Genomic DNA, 22,440 nt, shown 5'->3' with positions numbered 1-22,440 from the left:
CGTGAGACAGAAAAACATAGAGATATTCTCTATCATGCTGATTCCACACTTACCCAGCGCTCCGCTTTTCCGTGGCGCTTTGCATGAGATAGAAAAAGACAGAGACTATCTCTATCTTTTTCTGTCTCACGCGAAGCGCTACGGAAAAGCGGAGCGACTGGGTAAGTGTGGAATCAGCATCATATCTTTTTCTATCTCACGCAAAGCGCCACGGAAAAGCGGAGCGCTAAGTAAGTGTGGAATCAGCATAAGGCTGGTGTCCCATGACAGCGTTTTGCGTAATGCGTTTTGTAACTAGGCCATGAGTGTAAGAGAGATACAGATATATGTTTACTATATTTGCACTCATGGCCTAGTTACAAAACGCAACGCAAAACGCTGCCATGGGACTTCAGCCTCACATACTTGTCCAACACTGACTTAAGTCAGGTTCACACAGCTCCTTTTTTTAATTAGACTTCTAGATATCCCTGTATAATGGAGCTCTCACAGCTCTGCCTGCCTGCGCAGGCAGTAATTGGAGTAAGAGAGAAAATCAATTAGAGTGAAAGAGATAGTAAATTCAAATTTGTATGCTGCCTACTAGCTGTGAGAGCGCCTTTATTTCTGTTATGCAATCAGCTGTCTTGTAAAGTATTTTGCGTATTTTGGAGTCAATTTTTTGTAGTAAAAAAAAACTTTATAAATATGTCAGCGAGCAAAATTAATATGATTGTGAGTTTATAAAATATATGTTATACTTTCTTTTTAAAATGTTCCTAAAATTTGGCGTTTTAAATTAAACTCTAAAATTTATTATTAAATCATAACCTAATATTTTCTCATTATGATTTCTAGGCCAGAAAATTCTCATCTGCTGCAGGGCAACAAATGATTAAGGTAAAAAGCGAAATTTAATTATTGCGATTAATCTACTTGCATTAAATGTTCAGTGTGGCCACAAAAATTTAATTTTGTTTTTCCCTGATTTCCAGACAAAATTTTGACTTTTTCCCTGACCCTGAAGAATATTCTGATTCAGTCCAAAAATTATTAGATACTATTAATTGAATTTCAAAATTTAAATAAATAAATAAAAATTTAAAATAAAATAAATAACTATAAATTGAAATTATCAAAAATTTTAATTTGAACCCTTTTCAAAATTCAATTATTTTGAAAATTTCAGGCGAGAAGTTTTGTTATTTATGAAAATAATTGATTTCTTGCAAACGAAGTTTATTAAATTTTTTTTTAAATAATTGAATTCCTGTGAATAATTTGTGTTTGTGAAAATAATTGAATTCCGGAGAAAAATATTATTATTTATAAAAATAATTAATTCCTTGAATTTTATTAAATTTTTTTTAAATAATTGAATAACTCTTGTGAAAAAATTTATTTTTGAAAAGAATTTATTTCTTGGGAAGAATTTTATTCGAATTTTTTTAAATAATTGAATTCCCATAAAAAATGTATTATTTGTGAAAATAATTGAATTCTTAAGAAGAATTGTATTGAAAATAAAAAATGAATTGTATAGGAAAATTTTATTAAAATTCCAATTTTATTAATTAAATCTTGTAAAGAATTTTGTCAACATTTTTTTAAATAATAGAATTTTTAAAAGAATTTTATTTAAATTTCTCGAAATAATTGAATTTCTCAGAACTATTTTTTTCAATTCTCTGGATATAATTGAATTCTTTCGATAAACTTCATTAAAAAACTAAATATAATTGAATTGGTGCGAAGTTTATAAAAAATTGGTAAGTAATTGAATTCCTGTGAAAAATTAAAATTTTTTTTAATAAAATTTTGTTTAAATAATTGAATTCTTTTGGAAAATTTTGGAAATTATTAAAATTTTACCAAGAATTTTATTAAATTTTTTGAAAATAATTGAATTTTGGAGAAGAATTTTATTATTTATAAAGATAATTGAAATTTTCACGAGATTTTTTTTAATGTTTGAACACAATTGAATTTATGCAACTCTTTAGAAATCCAATTAATTAAAAAAATTTTAGATAATATTATTTATTAAATAATTTAAAAGTAATAATTTTATGATAGTTGTTCAAGATTTAAGTTATTTAAAAAGAAATTATTGTCAGAAATATAAAAAATTGAAGGGTTTGTATTAGAATTCTTGTCAATTTCATAGTTTATGAGGCAAAGAAAAAAGACACAAAAATTCAGAATTTTCTTATAAATTCTAAAAATTTAATTTTTTCCAGTACTTTTAATGCTTTTAATTAAAATCCCTGACTTCCCTGACCTGTGGCAACCCTGATGTCACTCTCTTATGTATATAAAGATTTTTAGTTTCATTGACATATATAAAACATATTTTTAGCCCCCCATTCAAGTTTTCGGCTTGGAAGGAAGATATGCAACTGCTCTATTTTCTGCTGCCAGCAAACAGAAAAGTTTAGATGCTGTTGAAAAGGATTTAACTAAAATTCAGGTAAGTGTATAAAAATTAACTTGATTTAAAAATAAACGATTTCATCGAAATTATTCACACCTTTCTTTTAGGGATTAATGAAAACAGACAAGAAATTTGTTGAATTCGTAAAGGATCCGTCAATCAAGCGAAAAGTAAAGGCGGAGGCCTTCAATCTAATTGGCACATCTGTGAAATTGAATCAAGCGACAACAAATATGTTGTGCCTCCTGGCTGAGAATGGACGTTTAGGAAAATTGAACCAAGTAGTGAATGCTTTTAAAACAATTATGGCAGCCAATCGGGGCGAAGTTGTGTGCGAAGTAATAACAGCAAAACCTTTGGATGCGGACATGAAGGCAAAACTCGAATCCACATTGAAAATGTTCTTGTCTAAGGGACAAACAATTTTACTGAATACTAAAGTTGATCCTGCCCTAATCGGAGGAATGGTTGTTTCTATTGATGATAGATATGTCGATATGAGTGTCTCTAGTAAAATTAAGAAATACAGCGACCTCCTCACGTCTGCTGTTTGAATTCACAAATTAAATATAAATTATAATTAACATAATAGTCATTTTAATTATCATGAAAATCATAATAAATGCTCCTAGATGCTGAAAATCCGATTCGTTTGTACGGCCATGTTCTTTGTCAAAACTTACTTTTCAACATCACTAATGTAACAACATTCTCTGGCGAGGTAAACTTGACAAATAAAAGATATTTCTGTTTTGTTGCCAATTGAAATTTTCTTCATTATTCAATTAACTAGCGAATGTTAGGTCCATTAGCGCGCGGAACATGATATTCGATTTATTATTATTCCGCAAATTACAAAATTTTTTATTCTCAAATATGAACTTTTCAATACTTTCCGATTTAAACTTTAAAAGAAATCAATTATTAATTACTTCACTAATTAATCATTCTTGTTTATTAATTTCAAAAATTATTTAAAAATTCTTCACAAGAATTCAATTATTTTCATAAATAATAACATTCTTCGTAAGAATTCAATTATTTTTATAAATAGTAAAATTTTTTGCATAAATTCAATTATTTTTAAACAAAATTTTAATAAACTTTCACCAACGAATTCAATTATTTTCTGAAATTTTAATAAATCCTTCTAAACAATTCAATTATGTACTTTTTTAAATAGTAAAATCTTTGCAAAAATTCAATTATTTTTAAAACAAAATTTTAATAAAATTTCAGGAACGAATTCAAATATTTTCTAAAATTTTAATAAATCCTTCTAAACAATTTAATTATTTTTTTAAATAGTAAAATTTTTGCAAAAATTTAATTATTTTTAAAATGCAATTTTAATAAAATTTCTTTTCTTGAAAGAAGTCAATTTTTTTTAATTTTTAATATTTTTCGAAAAAATTCAATTACTTTCTTAAATTTTAATAAAATTAAATAATTACATAGTTAATTTCATTTTCTAACAAAAACGATTAATTTAAAAACATGAAAGAAATTGTTCATAAAATTAAATTCTTCGGGAGAATTCAATTATTTTTATAAATAATAAAATTTTTTGCAAAAATTCAAATATTTTCAACAAAATTTTAATACAATTTTACAAAAAAAAATCAATTATTTTCTAAAATTTTAATAAATCTATTGAATCAATTGAATTATTTTTTTAAATAGGTATTGAAGTTTTTCCAAACATTCAAATACTTTCAATTATTTTAATTTTTTAGTTCTATTTACCTTCTGGTTATTTAAAATCTTTTTTTTTTGTAAAATTCATTAAAAAAATTTCTTAATTTTCAAAAGGATTAATAAATTTCTTGAAAAATATTCAAATATCTTCTTTAAAACTTAAGAAATTGCAATTATATGTCCAAAATTCAATTATTTAAAAAAAAATTAAAGTAATTCTAAATATTAAGTTACTCTCAAAAATTAAATTATTTCTAAAATTGTCGCTAAAATTTATTTTCAAAATTCAATTATTTTCAAAATTTTTAAAAAATTTCTTGTAAAATATTAAATTATATTCTATAAAAATTTGAAAATGTTACAATTTGTTTATAAAAATTTAATTATGTCAATTTTTTAATAAAATTCTTAAAACATTAAATTTGTTTTTATAGAATTTAAAAACTAATTTCTTCGGAAAAATTTAATTATTTACAAATACTCTTATAAAATTGTTTAAAAGAGTTTAATTTCTCCAACACTTGCTCTGAAAGGAGTACTTTTCTTGGTAGAAAAGTGTGGCGAAAGTAGAACTTTTCTCAACTGCTCTGAAGAGCGTGGCGAAAGTAATTTTTAGCGTGGCGAAAGTAAATTTGGCGTGGCGAAAGTAAATCATGAATTTATTCTTTTTCTTGTTCTTTGACCGAGATTTATTTTGTATCTAACTTCTTCCCCACTCAAAACATTCGTCTTTTATTATATTAAACATAAGCACACGTTAAATTAAAATTATACAAAACTCACGTCACGAAGAAACCTTTCCTCGCAAGGCGTTGGAGAAAACGTAGTGCACAACTCGTGGTGAAAGAATGATTTTTCGAGAGTGATTGCTGCTCTCGCTACGCTCGAGCCGCAAACTTCACTCTCGAAAAATCACACTTTCGCCACTAGTTGTACAATGTACTATTTCTATCAATAATTTCAATAAAGTTTTAATGATAAAATTATTAATTACGATTACTAACAAAATTGATTATATTCAATAAATTAAAGAAATTTTTTGAAAGAATTCAATTATTGTCAAAACCTTTAATAGTATCTATTCTTTAAAAGAATTTAATTATTTTCTATATTTTAATAAAATTCCCTGAATAAATAAAATTATTTTAGAAAAGTGTAATAAAATTTTGAGAAGAATTCAATTATTTCCAAAAGTTTTAAAAAAATTCAATAAGTATGTGTTGAATTTCAATTATTAAGAAACGCGATTATTTTAAAAACTCAAAAGAAATTCTTTATAAAATTCAATTACTTTAAAAATGTTTAATTATAATTATTAAAGAAATTAGATTTAAAAAAAAAAATTTTAAGAAATTCTTCGAAAGAATTTAATTCGGATTTTTAAAAATTTTAATAAATTCTTCACAAGAATTCAATTATTTTCATGAATAGTAAAATTCCTTAAAGGAATTAAATTATTTTCATGTAATAATAACATTCTTCGGAGGAATTCAATTATTATTTTTAATTCAATTTTAGTAAAATTTCTCGAAAGAATACAATTATTTTTAAAAATATATTAATTAAATAATTCAATTATTTTCAGAAATTCTGATAAAATTCTTCGAAACAATTCAATTATTTTTATAAATTGTAAAGTTTTTCGCAAGAATTCAATGATGTTCGATACATTGATTTTAAAATTGAAAAAATTTGACAAGAGAAATTATTAAAAAATTAGGAAACAAAAAATCAATCAGCAACTAACTTCAAACTGTGAACAGATTATCGGAATATAACGATAATTAATATAGAAGAAGATGGATTATTCTTTCCAATGAGTTGAAAATTTGAAATCAGTAACAACTATATATACAATCGTCAACTTTATTAATATAACATACAATCTTAATAGTAAAATCTAATAATGTAGATAATAGATGTTATTCATAAATAAAAATATTCTCAAATCTAAAGTATAAGTACTCTACTAAACTCATGATCAGTTGCCTCGTACAGTGTGAATAAGAATAAAAATAAATCTTTTAATTTCGTAGAAAAAAATTAACAATTACATATATAATATATAACACATATTTCATTAGGATCCAACAATGATAAATAATATGCACATATATATTATATATACATATAAAAGTCTTTGACATATAATTATATACAATATACACATATAATAATATATACGTATATATTTAAAAAAAATCGATTACAAGTGGAAAAAATCAACTATGCACTGTTACAGGCATCTGCAATTAATTTGAGACTAGATTTCCATAAATAATAATAGAAACTTTCCATCCACGTGTAGAAAAGGCAAGGGATGAGGAGTATTAAAAATCAAAAATAATCAAAAATAATCAAATCATATACACATATCTAAAAGATTCCATGAAATTAAGATATGTAAAAAATGGTCTAAAAACCCTTTTTCACACGTGAAGATCTTTAAAGACTTTTTCCGCAGTTCCGCTGAATTCCTTGACTATTACCCTAGAATTTAATTCAACGACTTGAGATAAGCGGCATCAAATAAATCAAGTTCATTGGTCAGATAATTGGCCTTGTTTCTTAAAACTTTAGCACTCGTGGCAGCTTCCTCGAGTGTACGGAGAGATGTTGCAATTTTCTTCAACTCCATGTCCATGTCTGAGGTACTCTCATCCACCAAGTGACAAAGACGAGCGAATGTACTTGATAATTCTCTGTAAAGAAAAAATATTTACTTCATTCAAATAAAAGTTTGAAAAAAATATTTACTTGGAATAAATTTTAAATATTTTTCACAACTCACTGTTGTACTTGATGACTACAATTTGCTGAAGTAAGATCGACAATTAACTTCAATTTTTTTGTCGCATGATCAACATATTGACGTTTGAATTCTCGTTCTTTTGCTGTATTCGTCCACGTTAATCTTTCATAAAGATACAAGGCTCCATAAATGGCGCCTGTAACGGCAATTAATCTCCATCCGACGGTTTTTAACATCTGCAAATATAGATTATTAAATGCCACGCTTTTGCTCATTTCAAATTCCCTGACTTTTTCAGGTTTTCCAGGTTAAAAAACGGAATTTTTCCAGGTTTTTAAAACTACATTTATATTTTACAAAATTTTTAATTCAAACCTTTTTGAAATTAAACATGTTATAAAACATGAAAACATAGATCACTCCGAGTCTTCGACTCAGAGCAATCGATATCTTCATGTTTTATAATATGTAATTAAAAATGTTGGACTGATAAAATCATCATTTTATACCTATTATAAGAATATTGTTACTGTAACTTATTCAAAATTACTTTCATTATTTTAATTCTATTATTGTTTCCCACAATTTATAACTAAAATTCTTCTTTATAATGTTTAAATTAATTATTATTAATAATTTCTGAAAAATTTTTTTCAACATTTTCAAATCCTTTTGTTTACAATTCAATTTTACGAAATTTCATCGATTATTCAGGTATTCGGAAATTCTTCAATCAAATATATATTAAAAAATAAAAACTTGAAATAACTTCAAAAAAATTCAATTCAACTTTTACAAAAAAATTAAATCTACACAATTTTAAGTTAAAAGTATGAAAAATTCAAACATTCAAAGATTATAATTTGAAACCTTTTCAAAACTCAATTATTATCTAAAGTTTTAACTGAAATTCATATTTGAATCAATTATTATTAGAAAATTCTACGACAATTCAATTATTTAAATACAAAAAAAAAATAATTTATTGAAGAATTCAATGTTTTTTAAAATTGAACTCTCATTTAAAGAATTTTATCAACAAATTTTTAAATAGTTAATTAAAATTCTTTTGACGAATTTCAATGAAATTTTTAAGAATAATTTCATTTTTCTAGAAATTAGATTAAAAATGTATTAAAAGTAATTGAATCTCTGTAAAAAAATTTCATTGAATTAAGAAAAGTTTTTGAAAATAATTGAATTTTAGAGAAAAATATTAATATTTATAAAAATAATTGAAATTTTGACTTTTTTTTAAACTTTTGACCATAATTGAATTTCTGCTAAGAATTTTATTACTTTTGAAAATAATTGAATTCTTGAGACGAATTTTTTAATAATATTTCGTTTTAAATATCTAATTATTTTTAATATAAAAATAAATAATTTATTGAATAATTGAATGTTTCTCAAAATTGAATTCTCATAAAGAATTTTAGTAACAAATTTTTAAATAATTGAATTCTAACTGTTAACAAATTTAAAGTAGTGTAAATTTTAAAACATGGAAAAAAGTTAATAGATTTTTAAAAATTTGAAAATCAATAGCATATAAGAATATTATTATAACTAAAATTCTTCTTTAAGTCAATTTTATTTTTTTTTAAATAATTTTTGAAAAAGTTCTTTGAAAATTTTCAAACCCTTTTGTTTACAATTTAATTTGATGAAATTTCGATTATTCATATTCTGACATTCTTCAATTAAATATATAGGAAATTAAAAATTTCAAATAATTAAAAAAGATTCCACTAAACTTTTTGAATTTCAAATTTTAATTTGGAACTTTTTGAAAATTCAATTCTTTCCAAAAATCCACGTTTTCAATATTCAATTACAATCTTAAATTTTAACTGAAATTCATTTTTAAATCAATATTTATTAGAAAAGTGTACGAAAATTCAATTATTTAAATGCAAAAATAAATATTTTATTAAATAATTGAATGTTTCATTAAATTGAATTTTCCTAAAGCATTTTATCAACAAATTTTTAAATATTTGAATTCACTTCACAAATTTTAATAAAATTTTTAAGAATTATTTCATTTTTCGATAAATTTTATGAAAATTGTATTAAAAATAACTGAAATTCTGAAAAGAATTTTTTAAAAGTTTTGAAAATAATTGAATTTCGGAGAAAAATTTTATTATTTATAAAGATAATTTAAATTTTGACGAGAATTTTTGTAAATTTTTTAACATAATTCAATTTTTGCGAAGAATTATATTATTTTTGAAAATAATTGAATTCTTGAGACGAATTTTATGAAAATTTCTTTTTAAATAATTGAATTCTTTTGTGAAATTTTATTGAAATAGAAGACATTGAAAATAATTGAATTTTTACAAATTTTTGAAATTAATTAAATTTCTAAGAAGAATTTTATTAAAATTATTTTGAAAAAAATTGAATTGTTACAAAGAATTTCATTAAAATTTTTGAAAATAATCTAATTCTTTTGAAGAAATTTAATTCAAAATGTATTGAAAATAATATTTAAATTGTAGCGAAAAAGTTTTTAAAATAATGGAATTTCTTTGATAAATTTTAATATAAGGGAAGTGTTCCGGTTGTGGGCACCCTTTTGTTTTTGCCTCATAACATTTGTCCATGTGCATATTATACAAATGTATGTGTACGAATTTAAAGCTGGAGGTCTAAGGTGACTGTCAGTGAAGGAATTAAATTGATTCCTTTAAATAAAAAAGTTTTATTAGAAATTTAGTGAAATGGAAATTTTTTGACAAAAAAATTTTTGTACCCGGTTGTGGGCACCCTTGAAAAATCCGCTGAAAATGAAAAAATATTAAAGGAAACCAACACAAATAAAGAAAAAATGAAAGTTTCTTTATTTTAAGAGACTTTGCCGGGATAAAGAACAAAAATGATGACACGTTTTCACACTATGCTCATCGCTAACAAAAGCATAATGCTTGCATGTGAAGTAGCTAGTACGCATACCATAACGCACTTCTAATGCACTGAACGACTATATTCATCGCATTTAATGGAGTTTGCGGCTGTCACTTTCCTTGACAGAAAGTTTAGATAGATGAGACAGTAGTCCACATCATTGTCAGATGGTAGAGCCTCCTTAACATAAAGGTGCCCACAACCGGGAATGACAGTCATTTCTTAAAAAGACCAACACATTTTGTGATGCAGAATTTTGGTTAAACACGAAGATATATCACAAAATATAATAACAATACTGCAAAAAAAAAATTAAACCCTTTTTTTCTGAACGAATCTACACCCATATGTTGCTCTTCGAAAACAATACAAAATTACTTTTTTATTTATTTAATGCAAATTTTCTTTATTATGCTCACAGCTATTACACAAATGCATATATTTGTTTCGTTATCAATACGAAAAGTCCGTATTGTCAACAAACACGACTTGCAATACTTAGATCAGTAAAATCTGCTTGCTGTCAAAGTTTACGTAGGGGTGCCCAAAACCGGCGCACTTCCCCTAATTTTAACAGAATAATTACATTTTTCGAGGAATTCCATTAAAATGTTATTAAAAATATTTGAAAGTCTGCGAGGAGTTTTATTATTTATGAAAATAATGAAATGTTTGCGTAGAATTTTATTAAAATTTTTTTTAACTAATTAAATTCTTTTGGGTTTTTTTTTATTAAAGTAGTAGATATTAAAAAACATTGAATTGAGGAAATTTTTTGAAAATAATTAAAAATTTTCCAAGCATTTTTTTTAAATTTCTGAAAATAATTGAATTTTTAAGAAGAATTTTACTACTTTTGAAAATAATTGAATTTCTACAATCATTTGTAATTGCTTCAAAATTCAATTTGTTCTAGTGTTTTTAACTAAAATTCTTCTATAAATCCATTATTTTTAGTAATCAATTAAATATATATTAAAAAATTTAACTAGTTTCAGAAGAATTTTAGTTAATTTAAAAATTATTTTTAAATCTAAGTTTTTAAAAATTTCGAATTAAATTCATTGAAAATTGAAATTTTATAAAATTTCAAATTAAAAATCTTTTAAAGTTCATCTATTTATAAAAATTGTAAACGCAACTCTTTCAAAATTGAATTAATTTTGAAATATTGAAGTAAAATTGGATTTCAAGAATAAACACAATAACTTTAAAAAATCACAATTTTACAGGAATTCGATGAAAATTCCCTGACATTTCCAGGTTGCGTGGCAACCCTGAGTATTATTTTTAAGACAAAATAAATTTGAAATGAATAAATAAATAAAATAAAATAAAAATAATCCAATTGAATTATTGAGTAATGAATATCTTACGAAGCCAGCAACAATTAGTCCACCCATAGTGCCTTGTGAAGTTATTGAAGCAATTGCAACTTTCGTAGCCAGCGACCAATCATCTTGTCTGTTCGGAAAAGATGCCACAGTGGTGACGAACTTTGATGAATCTATGCTGTCTGCAGGTGAAGCAATGTACGGTGGTATCTTGTAATTAAACAAATAATTTAAACTTTAGTAGGTGACAAAATGTTTTCGTTTTTTTACACGAAAATTTAAAAATTAGATTATCATATTATACATACAATTAGTAATAAAAAAAATTATAAGTTATAAATAATTATAAATATTAGTGATAATAGCTCATTAATAATAATAAAGTTAGCAAACAGAAATAATGAAAAAATAAATAATTGAGAAATGCAATTAACTCACATCCTGAGGATAATTTGCAATGGCAGCCCGTTGACTTTGTTTACCAGCGAACCTGCTAATAATAGCCGTGAAACCCCATGAGAATCTGAATTCAAGATCTTCATGAAAATCTGCGCAAAGATTATCACAATTGAGTCTATACAAAATTTCGAAAGGCTCTCTACGTGGAAGAATATTGAGCGACATTTGTTTCTTATTCTCCGGTAGTAAAACTGACATTCTGTCCGTCATTTCCCGTTGTGAGGTTTCAATATTCATAGCCAAAGCAGTGCTGAGCCTTGCTCTTAAATTCGAACCTGTAAGGGAAAAGCATATAGAATTTTTAGAAATTAGTTTTTAAAAACAAATTTAATTTTCATTTTAATGAAAAATTTGTTTACCTAAACCATTTTCAACGTGCGAATGAAGTTCACGTTTATAAACATTCAAAACGAGTGGTTCTGGATGAAACGGAACACTAAATTCATCTATAAGAGCAGATAATCTGCGAATCTCGTCACTTAGAGCCTTTGATACTCGTTGTTCGACATCCTCGACCATGTGGTGAATTTTATCTTTCATTTCTTGAGTTAATAAAAGGAGTTGTTGTTCGGTGAAATTTAATTTATCATGAACTTCTTTTTTATTGTTCAATTGCTCGGCTCTCATTTTTTGTGTGCGCTCGAGTATTTCATCTAATGTCTGTCGGATTTCTCTACAAATTTATAAAAAAGATTAGCATTTCACAATTATTATTATAAATTGATACAGATATAGAATAAATAAAATGAATTATTAGCAGAGCTTAATAAATTTTACACAAAACTGTAAAATTAAAATAATTTAAATGCTTTTCTTATTTGGTTAAATATAATTACGTTGCAATATGTTTTCCACGTTGCGAATGTTGTTCGAATTTCGTTTTTACAGCTGACTTGGAGATACATTCTTCAAACTTTCTTTCAAAATCTTGAAATTCAAAGTAACGATTCTGAAATCCTTCAGCCAGAGCACCATCTGATAAGTAAAAAAAAATTAGGTTCAAGCATCACAAGTAATTTTTTTCTTCAAAAAAAAAAGATGAAAAGGGTAATTTTTTTCCCCTGACCTTAAAGAATATTCTGATTCACTCTAAAAATAATTAGATACTCAAAAAAATGTTCTATTACATTTATTTACGAATTTCTTTAACTGTAAAATTATTCGAAAACAGCAATAACTTCATTTTTAAATAAATACAACAATTCGTGCGCTAAAGCGCGCGGCTTACTTCTTACTACCTTTTTTAAATAAAATTAGCAATTTTAAAAATAATAGAATTTAAATTTTTGTTGAAAACACTAAAAAAATTCAATTTTGGAGAAATTACAAATAATTGCAAAAATTCAATTATTTTCAAAAAAAAAAAAAAAATTCTTCTTATTAAATTCAACTATGTTCAAAATTTGAAAAAAAATTCTCGTAAATATCCCAATTATGTTTATAAATAACAAAATTCTTCTCCAAAGTTCAATTATTTTCATAAATGTCAAAAAAATTCTTGTCCTAATTTCAATTATTTTCAAAAATAAAATGCATTTTTCTAATTTCAATGATTTTCAATATCTACTATTTTAATCAAATTTCCCAAAAAGAATCCAATTATTTAAAAAAAATTTTAATAAAATTGTATGCAAACATTTAATTATTTTCATAAATAATAAAAATTTCACAGGAATTCAATTATTTTCATAAATAATAATTTTTTTTAAGGAATTCAATTATTATTTTCATAAAAAATAATTTAAAATTCTAGAAAATAATAATTGATTTAAAATGATAAAGATAATTTTGATGAAGTTACAGTAACAATATTCCTATAATAAAAAATAATGATTTTATTACTTGGTCATCTTTAATTAATAGAAAACATGAAGAAATCGATCACTCCGAGTCGAAGACTCGGAGTAATCGATGTCTTCATGTTGTATAACAATATTTTTAAAGTTGTTTAATTTAAAAAAGGTTTGAATTTGAAATTTTTGAATGTCTTAATTCCTGTGGAAAATCCTGTTCCAGAAATAAGATTAAAAATAATTCAATAATTTATAATAATTAAAGATGACCGAGTGATAAGATCATTATTTTGTAATATATATAAGAAATATTTTTACTGTAACTTCTTCAAAATTATTTTCATCACTTCATTTAAATTATTATTTTATAGAACTAGCTCCTCCGACGGCCGCAAGCGGCCGTCTACGGTGCTAGTTTTTATATGTCCATTGTCCAAGTCCATTATTTCATTAATAATAATATTAATTATAATATTCAAATTTTTTCAGTTAAACAATTTGCTTATTTATATTTGAAATGTTAACGTTTTTTTGACAATGCAAAATAAGATTTATTATGAGTACTTTCTCTTAACAAAAATAAAATTTATATATTCGCGCTCTTTTTAAATAACATACGACTGCAGCGCCACGTTTACATGTCCAAACAATTTTGAAAACACCCTTCTATTAAGATTTTACATTCTCATTGCCCATTCTTTATTTCGATACTTTTCGATACATTCGACCTTTCCACTCCATGTCTTTTTTAAGAAAGGATGTCTTTTTTAAGAAAGGATTTTTTAACTAAAATTCTTCTTTAAATCAATTATGTACAATAATTTTAAAAAAAAATTCTGAGAATTTTCAAACGTATTTGTTTACAATTCAATTTTACGAAATTCCATCGATTATTCGAAAATTCTTCAATTAAATAATATAATTATATTTTAAAATAAAAATTTGGAATAATTTCAATTAAACTTTTTGAAAAAAATTAATTCTACAGAATTGTTAGTTAAAAATATGGAGAATTCAGATTTTCAATGATTTTAATTTGAAAATTTTTAAATATTCAATTATTTCTAAAAAATTTTCTCTATAATGCTTTTAATATTCAATTATTATGTAAAATTTTAACTGTAATTCACTTTTAAATTAATTTCTGTTAGAAAATTCGACGAGAATGAAATTATTTAAATACAAAAATAAATAATTTATTGAATAATTGAATATTTCTTAAAATTTAATTCTCATAAAGAATTTTATCAACAAATACTTAAATAATTAAATTCTTTAGACGAATTTTAATAAATTTTTTTAAAATAATTACATTTTTCGAGGTATTTGATTCAAATTGTACTAAAAATAATTGAAATTCTGCGATGAGTTTTATTATTATTTATAAAAATAATTAAATTATTGCGAAGATATTTATAAAAAAAAATTTGTAAATAATAGAATTCTTTTGGAAAATTTTATTAAAATAATAGATATTGAGTATCATTGAATTTAGGAAAATTTTTGCAAATAATTGAAATTTTGCCAAGAATTTTATTGAAATTTTTGAAAATAATTGAATTTCAAAAAGAATTTTATTATTTAAAAAGAGAATTGAAATTTTGACGAGAATTTCTTTAAATTTTTGAATATAATTGAATTTCTGCGAAGAATTTTATTACTTTTGATAATAATTGAATTTGTGCAATCATTTGAAACTTCTCTAAAATTCAAATTTTTTCTAGCGCTTTTAACTAAAATTCCTCGATAAATGTATTATTTTTATTAATTAGTAATTAATTAAATATATATATATAATATAATAATAATAATAATAATAATAAAAATAATAATAATAATAATAATAATAATAATAATAATAATAATATAATAATAATAATTAAAATAATAATAATAATATATAATTTCTAAAATGAAATTCATTTTTTTATGATAATTGTAAACGTAACTCTTTTAAAATTCAATTAATTTTGAAATGTATAAATAAAATTATTCATTAAATAATTTCTAAGTAATAATTTTATGATAGTTGTTCAAGAATTAAGTTATTTAAAAAGAAATTTTTGTCAGAAATGGGAAAATTGAAGGTTCCGTGTTAGAATTTTTGTTTTTCTAGAAAAAACTATTAATAATAATATTTGAATTATTTGAATGTTAATTAATTATTTTTCCAGAGGTCTGCATTCTGTTGAATGAACCACCTTATAATTTATAAAATTCTTTACGTTATCTATATTATTAAAATCGTTAATATAAAAGAATACATATTTATATTATGTTGTGGTGTTAATAATCTAAATCTAAATCAAAAATAAAATGGACTGAATTCTATACCATTGAGTCTGAATTTTATGATTACACTTTGAAAAAGATTTCAAAAAAAGAAAAACTTTTTTATTTTTGATTGAAAAAAGGTGAAAAGGGTGAAAAAGGTGATAAAATTGAAATAAGGGGACAAAAGGGGAAAAGGGGACCAACTGTGATGTCTGGAATTTAAACCAAAATAATCTTACTATGTGCTGGATTGCCACGGTGTTCTTCTAGACGGGCCAAAAGCGTTTCCTTCGCAGAAATGAAAAATACACGTTCCTCAGCATCCTTTGGACTGTAGACCTTTAATTCTCTCGCTAAAAAGTCCACAGCTCGTTCTTGATGCTGCGCTCTTACCTACACATACATTTTTAGACGTTCGATTAAATCAAAATAAGCACGTTCAATTTTATTTTGCAAAAATCATTCCAAAAATGAAAATAGAACTGTGATGTAAAGGAAAGCACTTTCACCGTCAAGAGCAAATAACATTGTAAGTTTCTTTGAAAATAATCATCCTAGTGTGAATTGCATAAAATTAAAGTAAAATTGTGCTCTGGCTTAATGAATATTGTCGACTTATGAACATACCTCCTTCTGTTCATCGACCAGCTAAAGGATAAATTTTTTATTGTACTTGTTTTATTAAAAATTAAGACTCCAACAATCGAAAATTATAATGATTATAGATAGCAACGATTATAACAAAATTACCTCGTCTAAAAATTCTGGTTCTGAAGCAGAAGCATCCCAACGATTATTTAAAATGAAGATATTTGGTTTCGATAATTTTGTAGATACTTTGTGAAAGAAGTTTTTTTCCTATAAAAAAAATAACAATTGATTAGAAAATATCTACTGAATTCAATTCACAAGTAAAATTGACATTTATGTAATTAGAAACGTCACTTAATTTTAATAAAAAAGTGAACGTACAAGTAAAGTAATAAACATACCGTCACCATCAAAGTGGATTCCGCATTTGCAACGAGCACAAAAACATCTGCATCCAAGCAATGTTTATCGATCCATTCATCTAAATTTGGTGTAACATCGACTCCAGGACTATCGACAAATACAACATCGTCTCTGAGGAGAAGACATTTTTCCTTCGGCCAGAAAATTCGTACCAAATGACTCTCAGATAGTTTCTCCTTACACAATGCATGACCAAGTTGTCCAACCGACTGAACGGGCTGCTTTTCTTTAGACCCTTCTGTTATTAGGTAGGATTCATTATTTTCTGAACCTTCTACTTGAAGAAAGCAATTTGTTGTGTGACCTATTCCACTTGGCAGTATTTTGTCTCGTAACATGGCATTGATGACAGTACTCTTTCCGTTGCTTGTCCTGCGTATTAAATTAAATTCAAAATCTATATTAATCGTCGTTGTATTCCGGTAATCTGTTCGCAGTTTCAAGTTTGCAGACTTTGCACTCGATAATTCATTTTAAAAAAGTAGCAAAAAGTAGCTATCAAACTAAAAAAAAGTAGTAAAAAAGTAGCTATCGAAAAATTAAACTTGACGACCAAAAAAACTCGTTTTAGACACTACACAAAACTGACAAAAATTCAATTCCATACTTTTTATTTTCCTGACTTTTTCCTAATTTTTATCAAAAATATTTCTTTCTTTCTTATCCTGCTAATAAACTGAATTCCTGCAACGAATTTTATTATTCATCAAAGAATTTAAATATTTATAAAAATAATTTAATTCTGGCGAAGAATTTTATAAAAATTTTTAAATAATTCACTACTTCGACTAATTTCATGCAAATTCTTATTTAAATAATTCAACTCTGTTTGGAATTGCGAAAAGTTTTTAAAAATAATTAAACATTATAAAGAATTCTAATACAATTTTTCAGAATAATTGAATGTCTGTGTGGCATTTTGTTAATTTTTTTTGAAAAAAATTGAATTCCACAGAAGCATTTTATTATTTATGAAAATAATTGAATTCTTGCGAACGATTTTATTAGAATTTTTTAAAAGAATTGAATTACAAAGAAGAAATTTATTACTTTTAAGAATAATTAAATTTTGTAAAAGGCCGAAAGGTCATACATATGAATCCAATAAAATAATAATAATAATAATAATAATAATAATAATAATAATAATAATAATAATAATAATAATAAAATAATTAAATTCCTGTGATGAATATTGTTATTTATGAAAATAATTGAATTATCACGGATAATTTTATTAAAATATTTAAAAAGAGTCATTAAATTGCAAAAAGTTTTTAAAAATAATTAAATTTTATAAAAGATTCTATTTAAATTTTTGATAATAATTGAATGTCTGTGTGGTATTTATTAAATTTTTTTGAAAATAATTGAATTCTTGTGAAGAATATTGTTATTTATGAAAACATTTAAATTTTGCAAACAATTTTATTAAAATGCCTCAAAATAATTTAATTTTCGGGAATAATTTTGTTATTTATCTTTAATAATTGAATTCTTTCGAAGAATTATTTATGTAAATAATTGAATTCTTGGGAAGGATTTTTTTTTAAATAATTGAATTCTTGGGAAGGATTTTTTTTTTAAATCTAAAAGAATAATTGAATTAATTCAAACAAATCTAATTAAAATTGTATTTAAAATAACTGATTTCTCTTGAACAATTTTATTATTTATGAAAATAGTTGAATTATTACGAATAATTTTATTAAAATGTTTAAAAAGAATTGAATTTCTGTGAAAAATTTTGTTATTTTTGAATGTAATTGAATTCATCATAAGAATTTTGTAAACATTTTTTTAAATAATTAATTATTTCGAAATATTATAAATATTATGAAAAAATTATTTAAAATAATTGAATTCTTGTGAAAATAATTAAATTTGTCGATAAACTAATTTAAAAATAATTGAAATTCTTCGATGAGTTTTATTATTTATGAAAATAATTAAATTCTTGCTTAGAATTTTATCAAAATTTTTCTTAAAAAGTTGAATTTCTATGAAAAATGTTGTTATTAGTGGAAGTAATTGAATTATTGTGAAGAATTGTATAAAAATTTTGTTGAATAATTGATTTAAAAAATTTGATTATAATTAATAATTTTTTTTTGTTTCTTAATTTTTTAATAATTTTTCTTTTTAGATGTTTTCAATTTTATAATTAATGTATTGAAAATAATTTCATTCTTACGAAGAATTTTATTAAAAGTTTTGAAAATCTTAATTAAATTCTTCTGAAGAGTTTCTTTGAACTTTTTTAAAATAATAGTAGTTTTTTTTAATAATTTCAATTGAAAATTTTGAAAGTAATTATATTTCTCCAACACTTGCTCTGAAAGGAGTACTTTTCTTGGTAGAAAAGTGTGGCGAAAGTAAATTTGGCGTGGCGAAAGTAAATCATGAATTTATTCTTTTTTCTTGTTCTTTGACCGAGATTTATTTTGTATCTAACTTCTTCCCCACTCAAAAAATTCATCTTTTATTATATTAAACATTAGCACACGTTAAATTAAAATTATTCGAAACTCACGAAGAAACCTTTCCTCGCAAGGCGTTGGAGAAAACGTAGTGCACAATAACACGTGGTGAAAGAATGATTTTTCGCCACTAGTTGTACAATGTACTATTTATGAACAATTTCTTTTCAGTTTTTAAAATAATCGTCATTGTTAATAATTGAAATTAAACATTTGATTATTGAATTTTATTAATTCTATTGGGAATAATTGAATTTTTGCAAAAAATTTTACTATTTATAAAAATAATTGAATTCTTCTAAAGAATTTTATTATTTATGAAAATAGCTGAATTCTTCCAAAGAATTTTATTAAAATTTTTGATAATAATAAAGATTAATAATTAATTATGTACTTAATGAGTGAATTTTCTAGATTTTGAATCTGAAATTATTCAAAAAATTGAAGTTTATATTTCATAATAAAAATAATTTGTAATTTGCATACTAATAATAATAATAAAAAATTGAAAATCATGTTTCGCGTCCGTAATTGTTTAATAAAATCCACTTAAATAAAATTTATATTCTTTCTCGCAATAAATTACGCTACGCATCGAAATTGAATTTAACGATTAATTTAAATAATAATTTACCGTCCGAAAAATGCAACCTTCATGTGATCCCGTCTGAGCACGTCCCGAATTCCTCGCACTTTCTCGACATATGAGGTAATTATTTTCACCTCTTCGTTATTGATGACTTCTCGATCATCTCGAAGAGCTAAAAATAAATATCCATTAGTTATATTCTCTAGAAGTGAATGAGAATGAAATTGAAAACAAAATGAATTTAAAATGTAACAAGCCTTACACTCCATAAATCCAACAGTGTCCTGAACATAATCTTCTATTTCCTCGAAAATGTGGTTGATCTTCTTCTTGGCTTTGACAAATATCTGCAGAGGTGAATTTTCAGTTCTAGCATCATTTGTACGATATTGGCTTTCGTTTCCAATCATTGATATTGTGCGATTTATATAGGCAGCCATGTTGTCCTTATGTTTACAAGTTTACAAAGACGTGATTCTTACAGAGCAAAATAACGAAAATAGAAGTGCAAGGTAGACTGAACGGAATTCTCAAAGTGGTGCACGGCATGCAGGACCAACTGAAATCAAAAGAACAAAGCAGTGTTTCAGCAGAAAAATACATACATCGAAATAAATTTACATTCTACTCTAAATAATCATTTCAAAATACATTTCTCTCATTTTATTTATAAACAAAATGGGGGTTACTATTTATAATACAAATAAATGTACATACACTTCATTACATTTGTAGCTTGTAAAACATGTGTCTTTGTGTGAAACTAAATAATACTAACATTATTGGTAAACATACAGAGTGATCTTGTAATTTTAAGTATAAACAGCAAGACTTGTCAAAACGAAAATAAAAAATACCCCCTCGACTTTTTTCTAAAATCAACTTGTGCTCTTTTATTTCTAGTCCATAAAACGCAAAATGAAAAATTGAACGACGCAATTTTCAAATTTCACAATCATGAATTTTACTAACAATTAACATTCTTTATTTATGTTATAAATTTAGAAAACTTCATTATAACCTTCAAAAAATTTTTGATGATGACCATGAGAAAAAATTCTGATAAACATTGAATAAAACGAATAAAATAAATAAAATCAATAAAAAATAAAACTAAATTAATAGTGAAATGATGGAATAAAATTTATAATCATGAACAAAAATACTAGAATAGTAAACACTAATTTTTAAGAACCTGATTGTTTTCTGACATCGAACTCTCCGTCCATGAAATATTCTTGAATGTTGATTTTTCTATCCCTCTGACTGAAACTATCACTGAAACATTTTCTCTACATTATTTTTCTTAAAATTCATAAATTTTATTTTTATCTGACGTAACACGAGATTTGCGCAGTAAATTAGAAGCAAAATATAGTGCACACGAGTTTGTTTAGATTTCTAACCTCTATCTATTATGACTTTTAATAACTGCATGATTCTAGATTTACTTTTAAAAAATAACAAATGATAGTTTCTCGAAAAACCAAAGTTTTTCTCTTACCTACTTAGGGAGTCATACTATTTGCCAGTAAACACCAATCAATAATTATTAATATTTATCAGAGGTTTAAAATTTTTCTTGAAATAAAAATTAATCCTTGAAACCATACATTTAACTTGTTCTCGCTAGCTACACCGCTACACTCGAGTGTAACAAGAGTGTAAAACGGAGCATGCGCACTTAAACAAAGTACAAAATCTAGCGAGAACGCAAAAGTGTAGAGAAAGTGCACGAAAAAATGAAAAAAAAATTAACGCTATCTTAATTGTAAACTGCATACAATCTGTAATATAGTTAGGTTTTATAAATAAATATATGGGTCATTTTATTTAAAACAAACCACCTTATAAACAATTGCCATTGTGAAGCAATTTTTTAAATAATTATTTCTCACATTTATTAAAGCCAAAATTTATTTACTATTAGTGATTTTAAGAGAAAAATTTATCAGTTTTATGATGTTAAAATTTTTTTTTTTAATAATAGGATTTATTCCTATTATTCCCTGTAAACTTTATAATGGGCAATTCATGGAAATTTGAGATATTAATTAAATTTTACAAGAATTTCGAAGGTTAAATGTATGTACCGAGCAGAATTTAATTTTTTCAAATTTTTACACAGTTTAAACTCTGACATCTTTGTAAAATTTAATTAATTTCTTAATTTCAACCGATTTTCTCATTATAATGTTTACAGAGAATAAAACTAGAATTTTTAAGCTTCATTTTCACATAGGTTTCAAGAAAAACGGAAGCGACATGTTTTGAAATATTCTAAAGGTTATCTTTCAAACTTAATTTTTTTCATAAATTCTATTATTTTTTAAAAAATATGTTTACCATCATAAAATTAAGAAATTTTTTTTAAATTCTATGTAGGGTAAGTGTACCAATTGCTGAGGGTGTTCCATTTGTCGATGTTACCATGGTAATAACCAAAAAATATTGTCTAAAATGTCTGATTTGTTTGTTTATATAATATTAATATATTTTTTTCACATTTATAAATAAAAAAATTAATATTTATTACTTTTTTTCATTTACAATGTGCTACACTGTTTAAATAAAATTCAAAGTTTGTTTACTCGACAACAGGAACCATCCTCGACAATTGGTACGTTTACCCTAAATAAAGTTTGGTTTTAAAATAAATGGGAAAATAATTATTTAAAAATTGCTTTACAATGTTAATTGTTTATAATGTGGTACTTT

General features: G+C 24.1%; 2 protein-coding genes across 5 annotated transcripts; one reads left to right on the top strand and one right to left on the bottom strand.

The window, feature by feature from the left end:
- The first annotated feature begins 561 nt into the window (after positions 1 to 561).
- LOC122512976 (ATP synthase subunit O, mitochondrial) lies at positions 562 to 3,181 on the top strand. The gene is made up of 4 exons (XM_043629184.1): positions 562 to 714; positions 838 to 879; positions 2,339 to 2,449; positions 2,521 to 3,181. Exons 1-4 carry the CDS (start codon positions 688 to 690, stop codon positions 2,965 to 2,967), a joined length of 627 nt encoding a protein of 208 aa, XP_043485119.1. The 5' UTR covers positions 562 to 687; the 3' UTR covers positions 2,968 to 3,181.
- A 2,782-nt stretch (positions 3,182 to 5,963) lies between these two features.
- Positions 5,964 to 21,382, bottom strand: LOC122512990 (transmembrane GTPase Marf). 4 transcript variants are annotated; one of them, XM_043629203.1, is made up of 13 exons: positions 21,227 to 21,381; positions 20,918 to 21,000; positions 19,985 to 20,281; positions 19,768 to 19,894; positions 16,632 to 17,025; positions 16,390 to 16,497; positions 15,879 to 16,032; positions 12,409 to 12,547; positions 11,932 to 12,245; positions 11,552 to 11,847; positions 11,156 to 11,323; positions 6,903 to 7,099; positions 5,964 to 6,813 (listed from the first exon to the last, which is right to left on the bottom strand). In XM_043629203.1, exons 3-13 carry the CDS (start codon positions 20,160 to 20,162, stop codon positions 6,609 to 6,611), a joined length of 2,280 nt encoding a protein of 759 aa, XP_043485138.1. In that variant the 5' UTR covers positions 20,163 to 20,281; positions 20,918 to 21,000; positions 21,227 to 21,381; the 3' UTR covers positions 5,964 to 6,608. The 4 variants fall into 4 exon arrangements, with proteins under 4 accessions (XP_043485138.1, XP_043485139.1, XP_043485137.1 ...); XM_043629204.1 differs by having other exon boundaries at positions 21,231 to 21,369; XM_043629202.1 differs by lacking the exon at positions 20,918 to 21,000 and having other exon boundaries at positions 21,227 to 21,382.
- Between the last annotated feature and the right edge of the window lie 1,058 nt (positions 21,383 to 22,440).

The sequence above is a fragment of the Leptopilina heterotoma genome, unplaced genomic scaffold (assembly GCF_015476425.1).
Source record: "Leptopilina heterotoma isolate Lh14 unplaced genomic scaffold, ASM1547642v1 Lhet_130, whole genome shotgun sequence".
Lineage (NCBI taxonomy): Eukaryota > Metazoa > Arthropoda > Insecta > Hymenoptera > Figitidae > Leptopilina > Leptopilina heterotoma.
The sequence above is the reverse complement of the archived record's forward strand: the minus strand, read 5'-3'. Positions and strand labels throughout refer to the sequence as shown.